General features: G+C 37.0%; 2 protein-coding genes across 7 annotated transcripts in view; one reads left to right on the forward strand and one right to left on the reverse strand.

Moving 5' to 3' along the window:
- Positions 1-10,218, forward strand: part of pcm1 (pericentriolar material 1) — a 32,134-nt gene extending 21,916 nt beyond the window's left edge. For 4 of the 6 annotated variants that reach the window (XM_038271868.1, XM_038271873.1, XM_038271870.1 and 1 more), the window contains 13 exons: positions 1,129-1,255; positions 1,634-1,801; positions 1,913-2,010; positions 3,836-3,970; positions 4,061-4,264; positions 4,346-4,405; positions 4,953-5,094; positions 5,216-5,376; positions 5,461-5,521; positions 6,574-6,752; positions 6,836-6,928; positions 7,028-7,151; positions 7,269-10,218. In XM_038271868.1, the coding sequence (XP_038127796.1) occupies positions 1,129-1,255; positions 1,634-1,801; positions 1,913-2,010; positions 3,836-3,970; positions 4,061-4,264; positions 4,346-4,405; positions 4,953-5,094; positions 5,216-5,376; positions 5,461-5,521; positions 6,574-6,752; positions 6,836-6,928; positions 7,028-7,151; positions 7,269-7,294 (1,578 nt within the window). In that variant the 3' untranslated portion in view covers positions 7,295-10,218. The remainder of the gene's footprint in view (positions 1-1,128; positions 1,256-1,633; positions 1,802-1,912; positions 2,011-3,835; positions 3,971-4,060; positions 4,265-4,345; positions 4,406-4,952; positions 5,095-5,215; positions 5,377-5,460; positions 5,522-6,573; positions 6,753-6,835; positions 6,929-7,027; positions 7,152-7,268) is intronic. The other 2 variants (XM_038271872.1, XM_038271874.1) reach the window with 2 other exon arrangements.
- Positions 10,219-10,263: 45 nt separating this feature from the next.
- Positions 10,264-15,363, reverse strand: asah1b (N-acylsphingosine amidohydrolase (acid ceramidase) 1b). Its single transcript, XM_038271875.1, has 14 exons — positions 15,204-15,363; positions 15,055-15,101; positions 14,037-14,127; positions 13,873-13,959; positions 13,714-13,792; positions 13,547-13,621; positions 13,389-13,434; positions 12,734-12,878; positions 12,583-12,637; positions 12,415-12,496; positions 11,893-12,024; positions 11,546-11,669; positions 11,372-11,428; positions 10,264-10,753 (listed from the first exon to the last, which is right to left on the reverse strand). Exons 1-14 carry the CDS (start codon positions 15,270-15,272, stop codon positions 10,664-10,666), a joined length of 1,179 nt encoding a protein of 392 aa, XP_038127803.1. The 5' UTR covers positions 15,273-15,363; the 3' UTR covers positions 10,264-10,663.
- Between the last annotated feature and the right edge of the window lie 1,696 nt (positions 15,364-17,059).

The following is a 17,059-nucleotide window of genomic DNA, read 5'->3' on the forward strand; positions in this document are numbered from 1 at the left end:
CTATGGAGTGTCCATGTCACCGCAGCATGATGCTGCCTCTGACTTTCATTCTAGAGATGGTGTGTACAGGGTGTAATGCATTGTCAGTCCAGCTGTTCCACCTTTAGTGCTTCTTTTCTATTTTTTAGTCCTCACCCTTTTAGAAAGCTAATTTTTTGAATTATCATCTGAGCTGTCTGCTGTGCCCCTTGGTCTCCATGATGCTGTCTCTTCCTAATGTTTTCTGATTAAACCTCTGAGGCCTCCTAGGAACCACTGTATTCACATTGAGATTTAATTACACAAGTTCTATCTTCTGATCAGCTTACTTCTGAAGACAATTTTTGTCATTACATTTGTTTATGGCCACCAAAGTTAAAGGCACTGAATATATTGTTTTCCTTCCACTTATCCACAACATTGTGTTGATTTGCTGTATAAAATCACAGTAAAACTCAAAGACGTTTATGTTTTTAATGATTCGGGTTTGAATACTTTTATAAGCCACTTATCTCTAACCTCTTTGTTGCTTATTTCCTCTTTCTCTTTGTGTTAGTCTTTATTGACATCTCTTTCTGTCCTTATAACCGTCCCGTGTCGTCCTTAACATCCTCCCTCTCCTACATTTAAATGCATCTTTCATTAGTTTCTTACTCAGCCTCGTCTTCTTTCATCGGCCTCTATCTTGTCGCCTGTCATCCTTACATGTTTCTTTATTCTCTGATCTTAATTTTCTCTCGCCCTTCTACATTGTCTTTGAATTTGCCTCAACGGGAAGCCTTAGAAGCTTGTCTATAAAAAATGACCCCCATCTCTCCACGTCTCTTTTGCCAGATTAGACATGTGTTCTTTGTTCTCCTCCAAGGTCCCCAGAGTTGTGCTAATTGGGAGTCAGGTCTTTTGTCTGTCTGAATACGGCCTTTGTTCAAGAGTGATGGGTGAAATGTTGGATTTATCCCCTCTTCCTATAAAACTGTGCTTGGGAAGCTGCTATAGTATCTATAAAATAAGCCCCACATTTCCCCTGTCTGCAGGCATTTTAGGTAGGAGTTCAGGTGTTTGAAGTGAATATTTGTTGAATCATCTGCTCTCTTACTACCCTGCCAGCCAGCATAGTACAACTTCATAAAGAAGGCTTTCCTTTTGCAGGAGGTGTTGGAGAAGAACTTGAGGCATGCTCAGGACCTAAAGAGGAGAGAAGATGCAGAATCTGTTGATAATGACAGCAACATGTCCACCTCTTCCAACCTGGAACCGTTTGCTAATGATGACCTTGGTATGTTTGGGTCGTTTTTAAGAACAGCAGTTTAAGTTTATGATTCACTCTTTTTCCCTACCTTTGTATACTGCTGAATTGCTTTGCTTTTTAACATGGAACTTTAATAGAGGATCTGACACTTTATTAACAGGGTTTTTCAAGTTAATCTCTTTGAACCAACCAGTTTACATGTTAGGATGAATGCTGAAGTGGAAGAGTGACCCAGGGTCCCTTCATTAGCGGACATCACTAGTATAAATTCCTAGTGAAGCTGAGAATCTTTGATCCTATACTGTAACCTGGTTCTATTAATATTCATTCCAACCCTTTCCTTTCAGTTTTAAACTTTTCACATTCTTCTCTCTCCTTGCTCTCCTTTCTGTGCCACTCTGACAGGCAACACGGTGATTCATTTAGACAAAGCTCTGGCAAGGATTAGGGAGTATGAGCGCATGAAGCTTAAAGCCGAGTTTAACCCCTGCAATGCCAGCACTGCAGGCGCAAACAGGTCTGAATTGACAAATGCTAATGGTGCTTCATCTAACCCTGCTGAACCAGTGGAAGGTATATGATCACATGACGTCGCCCGTGCTTAGAAACTTCTAGCGCAAGTCATCATCTTTTAGTTTTCAGTTATAACCATCTGTGCTTAACTAACTTGTTTTCTGTAATCAGAAAGTGCAGCCAATGGTGTGCACTGCCCTCAGATTGACACCCAGCAGCTGGACCGGCAGATAAAAGCCATCATGACAGAGGTCATTCCCTTCCTTAAGGTATGGAGAATAATGTATGGCAGGTTGTGAGGGGGTAGTAAGGATGTTATACGAGCCTTAAAATACAGAATGTTTTTATTATGGGTTCATATTATATACTGTTATTTTATTCATCCTCCTTTTGGCATGAGGATGTCACTATTTTGTTTGCTTTAACATTAAAGAAGGCTAATGTTTAGACAGAGGAAGATTTTTGTCCAGAATCCTTTGTCCTAAAAAAAAAAACAGACCCACAGAATCACAGATTGTTTTCCACACATAATAGTATTTATTGACTTTCTGACAATAAAATTGACTAATATAATTGTTTGTTTTTTTACAAACTTGATGTTGGTCACATTTGAATAAAGAAGAGTTTTAGTTGAAAACCTTTCTGAGTCCCATCTTATGGTTGTTGTGGAGACCTTGCTACATAAGGAAGCCACTCTGTGCAGTAAAGTATTATAATTATAATTCAAATTTTAACATAATGGTAGCAGATACTGGTAATTGTGGCAACTGTTTTTGATTGGTCAACATAACAACTATTGAAACACAGTGTAAATCTCCTGGCTGTACTTAAACGCAACTAATTACAATATTTAGTTAATTTCCACCTCACTACTTTTCCTCAACTGTACATAGGCCCGGTGAGAAAATGAACCTGACGAGCAAACTGGGACAAACATTTTCCTTTATTAATGTATTACAATTTTTTTCTGTCTATAAAACCTATAAAGACAGACTTAAAGACTTAGATAGATTTTATTTTGTCATTTTGTACACACAAGTGTATACAAAAAGAAATTACATTTAGTACAGCTCTCTAGACTTTTCATTTTTTAAAGCGCAGCCTTGATAAAGGTCAGCAGCAGTGATAGAAACACTATGGTGGAAAAAAATGTATGTAAACATACAACTGTATAGTTAGTTCCAGCATTCAGAGATTTATTTTTTTATAACCTATTTTATATAACATTCAGCAGCCTAATGGCGGTGGGGAAGAAACTGTTCTGAAATCTGTTGGAACTGCATTGGATGTTTCAAGGTCTCTTCCTCGAGGGCAGCAGGGAGAACAGTCCATGGTGGGGGGTGTGAGGGGTCATTGATAATGTTACGGGCTCTGGAAAGGCAGCGCTGGGATAAAATGTCTGTAATGGAGGGAAGAGGAGCCCTGATGATCCTCTCTACTGTTCTTACCATTCTTCTCACCTTCTGAGGCGCTGCTGGTCAGAACGCTCTCTATGGTGCTTCTGTAGAAGGTGGTGAGGATGGGTGGGGGCAGGTGGGCTCTCCTCATCCTCTGCAAGAAGTACATCCGCTTTTCTGTCCTTTTGATCAGTGAGGTGGTGTTTACTTTCAAAATAAAGGTGTGAGTCAGTGAAGTCCCCCAGCTCCATTACTCACTTCACCCAAAGCTAATGCTAAATTAGCTGGTGTTCAGCTGGATGATTGTGCTCCTCAGTGGTTTGTCTGTTTTACTTTTTACCATTTTCTTAGATTTGTTGAAGAGACATTGGGTTAAAGGTTCTGCTTATATTTAAGTTCAGGTTCACCTAAATAATGGAACTATGTGCTCAACTGCAAAGGTGAGGCGCTCCAGTAAACCAGTTAGTCAGTAGGTCTTTTATGTGTTAGCTTGCTGATTAGTTGCCTGAAGCAAATTTTCTTTAAACATTTGCAGGAACTAAAATAATGTTTAAAGCAAGGCCCTTTAAAATTGTTTCACTTTGGTTTGGTCTCCACGACTTTTTGTCTTCACATCATCTGAGCCTTTGCAAAGTCTCCATGTTTTACACGTCCTTTGACTCTATAATTTATTTCTGCAAACACTTTATGTTGTTAGGAAAATATGAATGAGGTGTGTTCGCATCAGCTGCTGACATCCGTCCGCCGTATGGTGTTGACGCTCACTCAGCAAAATGATGAAAGCAAGGAGTTTGTTCGCTTTTTCCACAAACAGCTTGGAGGCATACTGCAGGTAGGACCAACGGCAGCCTCCTGTAATGCAGCTAAACAAGTTAGAAAAAAGTCATTCAAAGGGAATGTTTTGGATTTTTTTTTTTTCCAGGAATCTCTTAGTAAGTTTGTGGGCCGTACTCTAAAGGACTGCGGGGAGGACCTGTTGGTGGAGATTTCAGAGATACTCTTCAATGAGCTAGCCTTCTTTAAGCTGATGCAGGATTTGGACAGCAGCAACTCCACCACCAACCTGGGAGCAAAATACAAAAATAAGAGAAAAGTCTCACAGATTCGTAAAACAAGAGACCAAGAGGTTATTTACCATCTTTATTTTTAATCAGTGTTAAAGTCCCTATAATGTTCAATCTGGACTAATTATTTTTGTTGGTATTAGCAGAACACAGAAGCTGGTGCTGCTAAATCTGTTTCTCCAGCATTTGCTGATGAAGACAAGGTGAGTTATTGGAATATAGGAAATAAAAACCTTCATAGCACTTTAAGGATGATTGTTGTGTATCACATCAGAGCTGCACCAATCTAGCTTTTCCAGATTTATACTGATTATCCTCTTTGGAGAAGGGAACATTTATTTTATTTTATTTTTTATTGCTGTTAGCATAAGGAAAATAGTGTGATTCTGGTTCTTGACCATCATAGTTAATAATCCAGCAAATTTAAATCAAGAAATCAAGTACTTAAAAGTTAATTCTCTTTATGCTTCAAGGCACTTGTGTTTAATATTTTTTTTTTTTTATCCGATGAAATAAAAAAACAACGCAAACGCGTTCTCATTACATACTGTTGGTTTGCAGTCTGCCTTTACTGGCTGAAAAAGATGGTGGTTCTTTTGATTTTGATACATTTAATTAAAAGGGAGAAAAATCTATTCATTATTCAAGCAGTTGATTGTTGATTACGGTTAATAAAGAAAAGCTTTCCCAATACAGATTTCTGGCTTATTGATGGAGCATCCAGACATGTTTATATTCATTTTCTTTCAGGATCAAGATGAAACGGAAAAAGAAGGCTCTGCTTCCCTCCAGGAGACGTATCTACAGAGAGAGGTGAGGAGCAACAGAGGCAGTGAAACCTCAGAAGGTGAAGAGGATGAAGGATGTATAAAAGGGGTTCCTCTATCAATCAGTAAGTTACAAGCTGCATGAATTCACACGTTTCTTTTATTATTTTTGCTTCTATTACATTGTTGCTATAACTTATTGAGTGGTAAGTTGGACCTCCTGTAATATCAATTGTTTTATTTCAGGTCTTTCCAAAGCAGAGAGTCAGGCTCTGACGAACTACGGCAGCGGCGAGGATGAAAACGACGAGGAGGAAATGGAGGAGTTTGAAGCTGGGCCTGTTGATGTTCAAACGTCTCTGCAGGTTTTAGCTAATGGATGTGCAGAGCAGGAAATCAGCGCTATGGTCAGGCAAAATAAATTATTTTAAGTAATCCAAGCAAGTTTTATAGTCCCTTTGATATACATTGTTTGTTGTGCTTTGTTCCAGGCAACAACTAGCTGTGAGGCGCAGAAGACAAACCCTGAACAGAACAGTTCAGAAAATAATGGTGAGTCTATGATGTAATATCAACAACAAGAAATAAGCAATAAGTTAGTTTTAAAAGTAAGTTTATATATTTGTGATATACATTTATATAATGTATCAATTGTACACAATAAAAAAGAAAAGGATTAATGAATAAAATAACTAGCAAAACTAACCCCGTAGAAACTGTTACATCCTGCCTTAGGGTACAAAAATAGTACTTTCCTCGTCTAATAAAGATCTAGATTTATTTATAGTTCTGCATCAGTTCAGTGGTTCTGAACTTTTGCAGGGAATTTTTCTTTTTTTAATGGATGACATATTCTCAATTTAAAGAGAATAAAGCACAGATTAAAGTCAATTCTCAAGTTGGCTTTGTTGTTGAGAATGTTTTTTTATCTGTGTATCTGGTTGGATCAGTCTGTTTCCCTGTAAGTCCTTTAAAAATTAGGCTCCTATAACTTTTTAGTAAAGCTAAACGACTTCACCATAGCTGTTGAAACCCTTTAGACTCATTAATGTACTATCACTACAGAATTTTGAAGTATTATGACTGGTTATGTTGTCAGAAACTACTGTGGAATCGTCCTTTTGTTCCAAATGTTATTTAATGGACTCCCAACTTAAGGGAGATCTACCCAGAAGTAAGGGAAGTTTATTATTACAGAAAGCCATCTAAAGGAAAAAAAAGGAAAATAAATATAGATAACAATGTGGCATAGAACAAGTATATGCAGATATAAAGAGGCATACATTCTGGGAGGTTTTTTTTTTAACTGTTTGGGTATGACACACCTTTATTTGCTTATTAGGCGATTATCCTTAGTCTTTTACTAGAATGTTGTATTTTATTGACTACTATACTAAATTGTAAACATAGCTATATTTCTTTATAACCCGCCTGTACAGAATTTCAATGTAGCTTTAGCTGTTTTTGGAGTACTTTAATGATATTGAATCATGAAACCAATGTTTTAAAACATAACCTCTGTTAAAATGATGTCTGAAAGGTTAAAAAAATATATGAAGCAGTGCACCTTCTTATATATATTTTTTTATGTTCCTGTCCTACAGAGATCAGTAATTCAGCTGAGACCTCGGATCCCTCAGATGGAGAACACACTCTTGTGGAGCAGCAGGAAGTTGGGGCTTCTGCTGCCGAGGGGAACTCTGAAATATCTCAAGACGTTCCCAAGGAGCCCAGCAGCAGCAGCAGCCCCAACACAGACTCACCTGTTCTTGTTAATGTTGATGTGAGTTTGTGTTCAGTCTGTTTGAGACGGATCATTTAGGGTCCAATCCTTTTATTAATGCCGTTCTGTTTTTATTGATACAGGAGATCGGATCCGGAAACACAAGTCAAAAGTCTGATGAAGAGGACTTTGTCAAAGTGGATGACTTACCTCTGCAGCTCACAGTGATGTGTGAGGTGTGGAAGAAGAAACTTTCCAGTTCATGACCTGAAAATATAGATTGGTTTTAATGCCCCAGTGAACTGGTTCTTATCTGTCTGTTTTACTAACATCAGGAGGAGCTTCAGAAGAGAATAGTAGAGGAGCAGCACAATAACAACCTCTCTGTGGAGATCCTGAACAGCAACACTGAACTGCTAACTGGGCTGGTGGGAAATGCACAGGAGCTGAAGGAACCAGGTAGGAATGATTTAAATTTTTTTTAAGATGATAGCAGTTTGTGTCGCTGCCAAAAACCTAAAAGGAACCTTTTAAATCCCACACTGTTGTCCATATACGGTTTTTCTTCTTTTTCAGAGACTGCTGATGCCCAGAATGTATAAAGAAAGCTACAGATCTCATCCCACCTTCAGTGTTTTTGCTTTTTTCTAATCTGCTCATTTAAAGGAGCAAAGTTACGAGTTAGCTGTGAATCTTTAAAGCTCAACACTATTTGTTCATTTTCAAGTTGTTGTTTTTTTCTCTGTTATGCATGAAACACTGGAGAGAAAGTTATTCAATTTATTCTCAACCCTTGTTGATAAAATAAATGCTTCCGGTGTTTTTTTTTTTTTTCTGCTTTATGCAGATGACCTTTTATTTTTTTTAAATACATTTATTTATGCTTTTTCAGAATTAAACAGACAAGATAACAAAAAATAAACAAATGCAACAATAACAAAATTCAATAAGACAAAACAGTGTCAGCTTAGTGACAAGACAGAGTCAAAGGGAACAACAGACTTTTCTGGAGACATTGTATCAAGCAGTTCACCATAAAACATGGGATGTCAATAAAAGATGAAAGCAATAAATTATAATGACAGTAATAACAATAATGAATAAAAAAGAGAGGAAAAGAAAAGTACAGGTCCAGATGAGTAGGACAGTCATTAGCCCATTATTTTGTATGTATCTATTAAAAGGACCCCACACATAAAGGCAATTATGATGGTTGTCTGACAAAGAGTGTCGAATTTCTTCGAGATAGATACAAGACACCATAGCATTAAGCCATTTCTTAAAGCAAGGAGGGGAAGAGCATTTCCATTCCTGCAGAACAACCTGTTTTGCAACCACCAACCCAAACATTACAGCCTGCTGCAGAGCCATGGGAAGAGTAATAGAGAATTTAGAGCAACCTAAAATTATCAAATGCTTATGTGGATAAAGAAGTTTGCCATAAGCGTTAATATGAAATTTAAATATCCTGCACCAGAAGTCCATAAACTTGGTGCAAGAGCAAGACGGATGACCCAAAGCCCCATCATCTGATTTACATTTGCCACATGTTGCCACTGAGATAGTTTATTAAGCTTGATTTTAGAAAAGTGCAGACGATGGATAACCTTGAATTGAATAAGTTGCAATCTAGAATTAATGGTACTGGTTTTTATTCTTGACACTCAGATCCGACAGCTCATTTGAAACTTCGACTAGTGTATCAGAAGCCCAGACCTCTTTTATATGATTAGTAGATGGAGATGAACTGAAAATATTAACAAACTGAGAAATTAGCTTTTTAGTGGTAGGGGGCTTTTTTTAAATTTTTTTTTATAAGTTTGTAGAAACTATGTTGCACCAATATGGTTTCAAAGTGAGGGAAATGTCTGACAAAAGACCAAATTTATATTAGAGTTGGTAAAGGAAGCAAAGTTATTATTGATGTATAAATCCTTAACAGCAATGCCCTTATTTAACCAGTACTTAAAAACTACATCCATATTGGCTGGCTTTAATGTGGTTTTCTGAAAAATAGGAGCATAGATGGAAAAACCACTGAGATTCAGGATGGACTTTATCTGAATCTTGTCAGAATCAGAATCTTTAATGATTTTTTTTAGTATAAAATTATCCTTCAGCAATTGAAAAGGGAAATAAAAATTGGAAAACAGTACAGCAGAGAGGAAGTAGTAAGTGCTAAGGATGCAAGGTTTTCATTCAGTGGTCAATTGGGCAATAGCGAGTCAACCTCTTCACCCCTCAGATACACATGACTCCAAAAAACCCGTGTTCTGGTATTACTAGGACAGAAACAGGAAGGCCTAGAACACCCTCAGCAGTAGGTGAGACTGAAATTTGAGAATGTTTGCTGGCCAGGATAAAAAGAAGTTTCATGTAATCATCTTTAAAAACGAAGCGGTGAGATATATGGGTATATTTTGAAAAAGATAGAGGAAGGAGCTTCCATTCATCGACCATAGACTTAAGTTTGTTGATTAAATCCAGAAAGTTATGTTTAAAAAGGTGTTAAGGGTCCCTTGTGATATTTAGACCCAGATATTCAAAATGACTAGTGGAAACTAGTCATTTTGTCATAAATTTTGTCCCAATTAATAGTAAAACCGGAAAACTTGCCTAATTTTTTTATAAGAGAAAGAAGCAGAGAAAGATTGACATCTGAGTCAAGATACCAGCGTCCACATAAAGGCCAATGGGACCAATCTGTAGCATAATCCGAAATACTGGTGATCAACGCATGGATCCTGATGGAAATAGCAACGGTGAGAGACTGCACCCCTGTCTGGTTCTGCGATGTAATGAAAAAGAGGCAGACCTGTCATGATTAGTCAAAACAGGAGTTGGGGTGAGTGTAGAGCAATTTTAGTAATGTCATAAATTTATCACCAAATTTTTGGAGAACCAAAAACGAACGATCCCGCTCAATTTGAACGAATGCCTGCTGAGAATCCAATGAAATGACTGCAGAGGCATGAAGGTTACCATTTGTTTTCAGTGTAATTTACTGATTATATTTAACTTTCTGTCCTAAATCCCTTGTTCAGATAATTTCTTGGTTGTGGGATTAGTTTGACAAACGTTTTTTCGCATGTTTTACTTGTATTTGCCTGGCCTGCTGTAGCTCATCTTTTCACCATAATCCTAAAGAGTTAACGGTTCAATCAGCTGCTGTTACAAGAAATGTAGCCTAAGTAAAATTAAGTACACCCTCCTAGTTTTAGGGTTTTATTTGTTTTCTGCTTTTGTGACTTTCAGCCATGTTCGGCCAAGTTTTTCATCATATGATTTTCTTTGTTTTTACACCTAAGGTTGGATTTAAGCAATTTTAGTACCTTATGATTTATTAAAGCTCTGGAATTGACAGTGTACTTTTTTTTCTAGTTATGGGTGTATGTATATATAGAAAAGGGGCAAATAGACCGGCTTTGCTGTTAGATGAAGTGTTTCTTCACACAAGTGATTCCTCACAGCATCATCCTGAAACCTGTAACATCCTTCTTTTTTTGTGATAAACTGAATGACTCTATATCACGCTGATGAATCGGCTTTTCAAAATAATTCAGTCACATCCTTACTTGGTAGATTAAATCTTATTTTAAACATAAAAATCCTGTTACAAAACACAGCATAAAATCTGGGAAATAATTTGTTAAACATTTGAAAAATAAAGTGGTCATCACTGAGGTTCATTGGTCAGACATCGTTGATAAAAACACATTTGGGTGTAAAGCTGGATTCTCACAGTAGTACAAAGAATTAAAGAAGACGATACAAAATTAGAGGTTTAGTTTCTCTCATAAAGCTGAAAAAGTGCCCTCTGAACTTAACATGTCACCATAGTCAGCAGAAATCAAAGTCCAAACGACTTTAATGTTACATGGAATGGTTCAGGTCTACAGTTGCTGTGCAAAGCTTTGAGTCGAGTCTTCTGTGCAGCATCTCAAACTCTCCCACGGTTGGTGCTTGGAGGATTACCAGGGCATGCATGGGTTTGGACAGTCCCGGATGTACGACTCCAGTGTGCCCTCAGAGACTTGCATCAGTGTTGTGTAGGTGGTCAGCTGAAACAAAATAAAATGCCTTCAAAATGTATTTCATACATATTTTGTTTCCTTTCAGCTGCTCCCTTATTAAGGTATAGCCATAGAAAGTCATCAGTCTTTGCAAAGTTTTTAGCTGGATGCCCTCCCTGCTGCAGACTGTACACCATAATTCATACGTAGTGATACCGTTTATCTGCTTGTGTATATCTGCATCTCTTAAAACTGTTTTCTATGGACTTGAATGTTGAAATTAGGTACACTTTGTAACTCAAAGTTGAAAAAAATCATTTTTAAATTGTGTGCGCTTTGAGATGAAATGGTGAGACAAACTAGGACAAGAGTTAAGCTAAATCCCATTCCAAGCATTCAGCATGGCGAGCTGAGTAATTAATCAGTAATAACATTGTTATCATGGCATACATTAACTATCTGTTCATTGTGAACACATTTAGTTTATAATAAACTACCTATATCTTGGAAAATTTAAAGTCCTTGTTAAAGAATCAGATCAATAGAAAGGTGATGGTTGAGTACAATGTACTAGAGTGGTGTATTGTCACATGCTGTGCACCTGCAGGGTGGATCTGGGCAAAAATACTTCTGTCAGTAAATACATCCTGTCATGAGGACACTCACCTTGTTTAACACTGGCTTTGTTGAAAGCACGTCATACAAGGTTTTCACAGAGATGTTCTGAAAAAGATATGATTAGATCAATAAATGAGGAAACTAAAGACGTAATATAGACTTTTGATCTAAAATACTTCAGGTAGTCATTTATTCCACTCCTTGACAGCTATCACTACATACAGCCTGTGTTGTCTGGTTCAGACACTTCATGGCAGGAGTCCTGCGGTCATCCAGAAAGAAAGGCTCCTTCCAGTGGTCGTAGTTTGTCTCCAACACGTACCACCGGCCCAGTTTCACATCAATACTGAAATAAACAAATCCTGTAATGTAGCTGGGCCTTTCACAAAGCACTGAGTGTTTGAAAGCAGAGAGATGGACATATCAGAACATTTTAATTTACTTATTGATTCAACATATTTGATTTTCATGATTTAAGAAAAGGGCCAAACAAATCAAAACGCCTCTAGAGCTTATTTAAACAAAAAAAAGGAAATTAAGACTAAATGAAACTATACTGTACTACTCACTCCAACACGTCAATGCTGAGTTCCCTGGACCTGGTGATGATGCAGCCTTGTCCCGTTTGGTTTCCTCCAAGGATGAAGTAGGCTGGAGCAAGCATCTTGGTCTGAGCCAACAGACTCTTGGCTTCATCATAGCTGATGGGAACAAAGCAAAACTCACTTCTGGCATCCAGTTTTCATGAACAGAAAAACCAGCTTTTAATCTCAGGTCTTAATAAATTTTGGGTAAATTGTTATGCTGTTTCTGTCTTGTATCGTCATACTCCTTCCTCTTAATCTGGCATAATTTAGATTGTCTAATTTTTAAAAATGTATCAGTTTGATGCAGACTTCAGAGACGGCTTTGCATCACATTAGCATCAAAGCCTTATTTCTTTCATGTTGCTATTGTAGAGTATGATTCTGCATAATAGTGACAACATTGATTCATCTTCAAGGTCAAAAATAAGAAATGAAAGATATTTAAATAGTTTTTGTGAAGTTTATTAACTTCACAGATGCTCTTTAAATATCAAAGTAATGTACCTGTTTGCATTCTCCAGGACTGATCGAGTTAGAAAGCTCATCCACATTCCATCTCTTTGTCCCAAGATCCACTCCAGGATTCCTGCATGCAAATATGCCATAACTAGCCATCACAAAAAGACAAAGTACTTATACATTGTGGAAAAAAACGTACGGCTGTTCACCTACCGATGTATCCACCATCGAGGCTGAAGCGCTCATTCATCGTCAGAGTGAAAATGTGCTACACAAAAAGGAGAAGTTGTTTTTATATCATTGTTTCCCCAAGTGTGGAAATAAAAGCTGGTGATTAAGGCAGATTTTCTTGATAATGTCTTACAGGCTTGATGCCGGTGAGCATGCCAACATAGCCAGCAAAGTTTGTTGACTTGAAGACTGTCTGGTTGTTTCTCTTGAAGTTCAGATTGACCACCAGAGGCTTCAGCTTCTCACTGATGGCCCATGACTTGTTTTTCACATCCCAGCTGCAAAGAAACACATGTTTAGATGCAACCATAGCAGCAAAAACTGAAACTAAGGCATGTAGAGCCCACAGTTTCCAGTATTCATTCATATTTAACCTTTTTGCACATTGTGACATCACAACCTCAAATATGAGTGCTTTTTATTGCAACTTTAGGTTATGGACCACTGCAATATAATTGTGATAATTTTAGATTGAACACAGCTCTGTGAACACTGTACAAAGCTTTGTATGTTGTTATTTTTTTAAAGAAACACTGAATTTCTACACAAGATGATTCCGAGCTTTCTTGGTTTTCATGATGTTTGGTCACTTCTCTGTGGCATTTACAGACCAGCCTAATTTATGCAGATATTAAACTACAAACAGGAAAACTTTAAATGAACAAGGAATGTGACTCAAAGTCACTTGGGTGTAATGGTCTCTATCCAAATAAAACGTATCACATGTTTGGATTTTTCATCCAACAAAATTGTCAAAAAATAAACAGTTTAATCCTTGATGTTCTTACCCTAAAAATAATCCAAAATCCAAATTTCTGCCATGGAGGAGCTTCCCTTTGAAATAATAATAAAAAAAAAAAAAAAAAAACATAAAATTTTAGTCCAAAAGGTGTCTTTTTTTGGTAATTTCTCTGGTTCTTACAACCAGTTTCTCTCAGGTACTCACCTTTTTCGTCTTGTGCAACAACAGAAGTGCACACAGTGAAAACCTCATAGAAAATGTTAAACAAAACTACTTCACCTTAAATATAAAGAAAAAGACAGAGGTTAGTTTGGCTTATTCTTTTTTTAATTTTGCCACAAGTGGAGTTGTTGTATATTTTTTTTTATTACCAAGAGGAACCCCTGAGGCAGCAGTTATTCCCTTGATTTCTTCCCTGAACGGGTTTGGGAGTGTGTCCACCATTAAAGGCTGTGAAACATTAGAAAAGCACAATGCAATGAGAAAAACTTTCCCTACAAACCTAAAACAGAAATCACTCTGACTCTCACCAGTGTGATGTCAACCAGCTCTATCAGCCTCCCGCTGGGCACAAAAGCATCAGCCAAGTCTCTGATGGCCTGGATCATATCAACCAGCTGCAAACAATGACATCCTGATTGACACTTTTGTTGAGTCACAACTGATGTTTTTCAGGAGCTGGTAATTCTCTTACGTCATTTTTTTTGTCAGAGATCACAGCCGTCCACCTCTTGCTGGGCGGCAGGTCCAGATCAATGGTGTACCATTTGACAGGTCCTTTGAACCTGTACAGGAAGAAATAAAAAAACAAAAAAAGGTGTAGGACATCCTATTATGTGCTGTTGTGAATATTCTGTACCATTCATTTGATTTTTTTACGAAGGAAATTTTAGAAATTCATAATGAGAAAGCATAATCTGGGCTATGCTTTTTGAATGCGGTTATTGGCAGGATAATAAGGCTAGATATTCCTGTGTTTCATGGTGGGAGCATTTGGGTTTTAAGTTACATCTATAGTTGTTGTAAACCCTGATAAAAAATGTGTAAAATGCCCTTAAAAACTTCTGATATTGAATCTCGATGATTCTTCTAATCCACCCGCCATGATATAAAGATAAACACAATTCTCCTGCCTTATTTGCCAGTTCCAGTTGTGTTACACATTCATTACTCTGACTGTACATGCGGACATGTTTAGGCAAGGATTTCTTACAGCCATATTTAAAGATTGTCACGTTTACCATTCTCATAAGCACGCACTTCACAACCCACACATGTAATGAGAAAACACAGAGAATCTAATACTAATGTTTAACTTATAAAATATCAGCATGAATCAAACATATTCTTAACACTTATTTTGTAAAGCAGGATGTTAGAAAAGGTTTGATTGATTGATATTACTCATACAGAGAAAATGAGTCAACAATAGGCGTGTCAATAATTGACTATGTATTATTAACTAACGAGTTACATAAAAGTTAGAGGGGAACACTGTTTTTAACAGCATGTCAATATCAGAGATTTTAGGTGCATGTGATATTATTATTATTTTCTGATATTGGATTGGTATATCTCTATTTGGTCTGCAAACGTTTAAGAATAAGGCTGCAACTGAAGTAGCAATGAGATTTCCAGAAGCAAGTGAACGCAGCAGGGTTTAGTCCCAAACGGTTATCAAACATATAAATGACTCAGCAGTTTGTACTTACGTTGGACCATTCGGAGGATACATGTCAGTCCGACAGTCCTCTGTGTACTGAGGAGACATGACAGAGTTGTAAATAACCTGATATTAGTACAACTATACTAGCCAGGATTTTTTAAAATGTTAATTATGACTGAGTGGTTTGTAACTCACCGGTGGCACAAACTGTGCCGATGTAGCGGAGAAAAAAGCGACCGAAAGAAGGAAAACCCAGCGAGCCATGTCAACAGCCTGACTGAAGCCGGAATGTTTTCCTGCTTCTGTTTGTGTTTGGGAGACCCTTCAAGTTTGCGGAAGTTACCGTTTCTCCTCGTGACTTCGGGCTGACCCATTATCAGGAAGGGAAACAGCTCCCCAGCCACTCAGTAAAAATATAAATAAACATGTGTTGTTGTTTTACTTATAGCTAAATTATACGAATGTATAAAAATGTGGCTTTTAATTTTACAGATACAAATTTCCCAATTCAAACCGTCCACTTTCCCCCCCTCAGTGTTGATGTTGGTGGTTTGTTCCATGCGGAAATGAAAGTTGACCGCACTCCCACTCATGCGGTAGATAACGTTCAGTCCTGCATGTGACTCCTGCTTTTTATGTTGAAACAGTGACCAAGCATGTTTGTTAAGCACAGATTTTCTACATCGAGTCTCTTTACATTTGGTTTTGTATTCGATAAGAAAGATGAACAAAACTCTCCATTAAAAGGCTGCAACACAGACAGACTGCTAAACATTTGGCCCCCAGGCGCAAACATGGCCGCTGCATTCCTCATTCATTTCAGCATTTTGTATCGTGAAAATGACCCAACGCCATTTAATTCATTATTTAACTGAGCTGTAAACATTAAGTAATGAGTGGCAGATTTCATTGGCTTTATCTGATTTACATCAATGTTTAATTCTCTCTTAACTTGTTTTTATCTTTTTTTGTCTCGTTGCTCTTAATTTTACACTAACGTCTTTAATCGTATTGATCTGTTTCATCATGTACTCATTAGGCTACTCATTGGATATAATGGTTTTTAGTCAAAAGGTTTAAATATTTTAATGTGCTAATTTTTTCAAAATCTGTCACAGATGATTGCGTTTTTTACTTGATAAATATAGTTCACACCAGTTCTCTGAGTTATTTTAGCTATCCTACAACTTTATAACGTCTTGGTTAGAGTAAGAGCAGTAAGAGCTTCAGCATTAGGATCATCAACACAGCTTAAGATGAGTATTTGGGAGATAGAATTAAGATTTAATCTGAAAGAATCAAACATAACACATTGTAGTCGGATAATCTTACTCTTGTAACTCAATATCACCTATTATGAAAGAAGAAATGTGTCTAAGAGGATAAACCTGGTCCTGATTTGTTAAACTGATGTAGCTGACAAAAAAAAAAAAAAAAAAAGATTCCCTAAATTGATACAAAGACTTAACCTGACAGCGGAGTGAGACATGCATCTGGCTGTTGTCAGGTTAACAAAGACTATCTAAAGAAGAGTAAAATATTGATTCAGGAGCAATAAGAAAAGAAATATGGCCATTATAGCACATTAGACTAAGAAAAGTAGGTGAAGACTTCAAGGATACTTAAATTTGTCCTTAAAGATTGGAGTGTCAAAGTTCACTGAATTAAGAAAGCAGAACTAAAGTATTTTACTCAACTATTGGAGTCTAGAGTTAAAACCTTTTCCAGTATGTTTTTACTTCGATAAAGTTGTGGCTTAATTCCAATTATCAATAAAATATCTTGCTGTGTACTTTTACAGAAATACTGAGAACATTAGATAGGTTTATCAAAGAATTGATACAAAAAGAATAAAAACACTTCCATTATTAAACCAATAGGAGTGATCTGTCCACAGGAACATTACCTAGGCAATTATAATGCCTGGAATTCTTATTTCACATTTTCATGTTACAACAATCTTATTTAACCAGTACTGTGTGGATGAAAGATAATAAATTAGATTTTTTTTTTTTTTAAGTGTGTGCATTTCTATTTAGCCCGTTTGAATA

This window comes from Cyprinodon tularosa, unplaced genomic scaffold (assembly GCF_016077235.1).
Source record: "Cyprinodon tularosa strain WSP-4 unplaced genomic scaffold, ASM1607723v1 ctg81, whole genome shotgun sequence".
NCBI lineage: Eukaryota > Metazoa > Chordata > Actinopteri > Cyprinodontiformes > Cyprinodontidae > Cyprinodon > Cyprinodon tularosa.

What these genes read in the sequence shown, in the direction of transcription:
- asah1b (XM_038271875.1), bottom strand. Translation starts at nt 15,272, where the DNA reads ATGGCTCGCTGGGTTTTCCTTCTTTCGGTCGCTTTTTTCTCCGCTACA. An exon ending in CTCAGCATTGACGTGTTGGA is followed by an intron (nt 11,670 to 11,892) that starts GTGAGTAGTACA and finishes TGTTTATTTCAG; the next exon opens with TATTGATGTGAAACTGGGCC. An exon ending in CAAAGCCAGTGTTAAACAAG is followed by an intron (nt 10,754 to 11,371) that starts GTGAGTGTCCTC and finishes ATTTTGTTTCAG; the next exon opens with CTGACCACCTACACAACACT.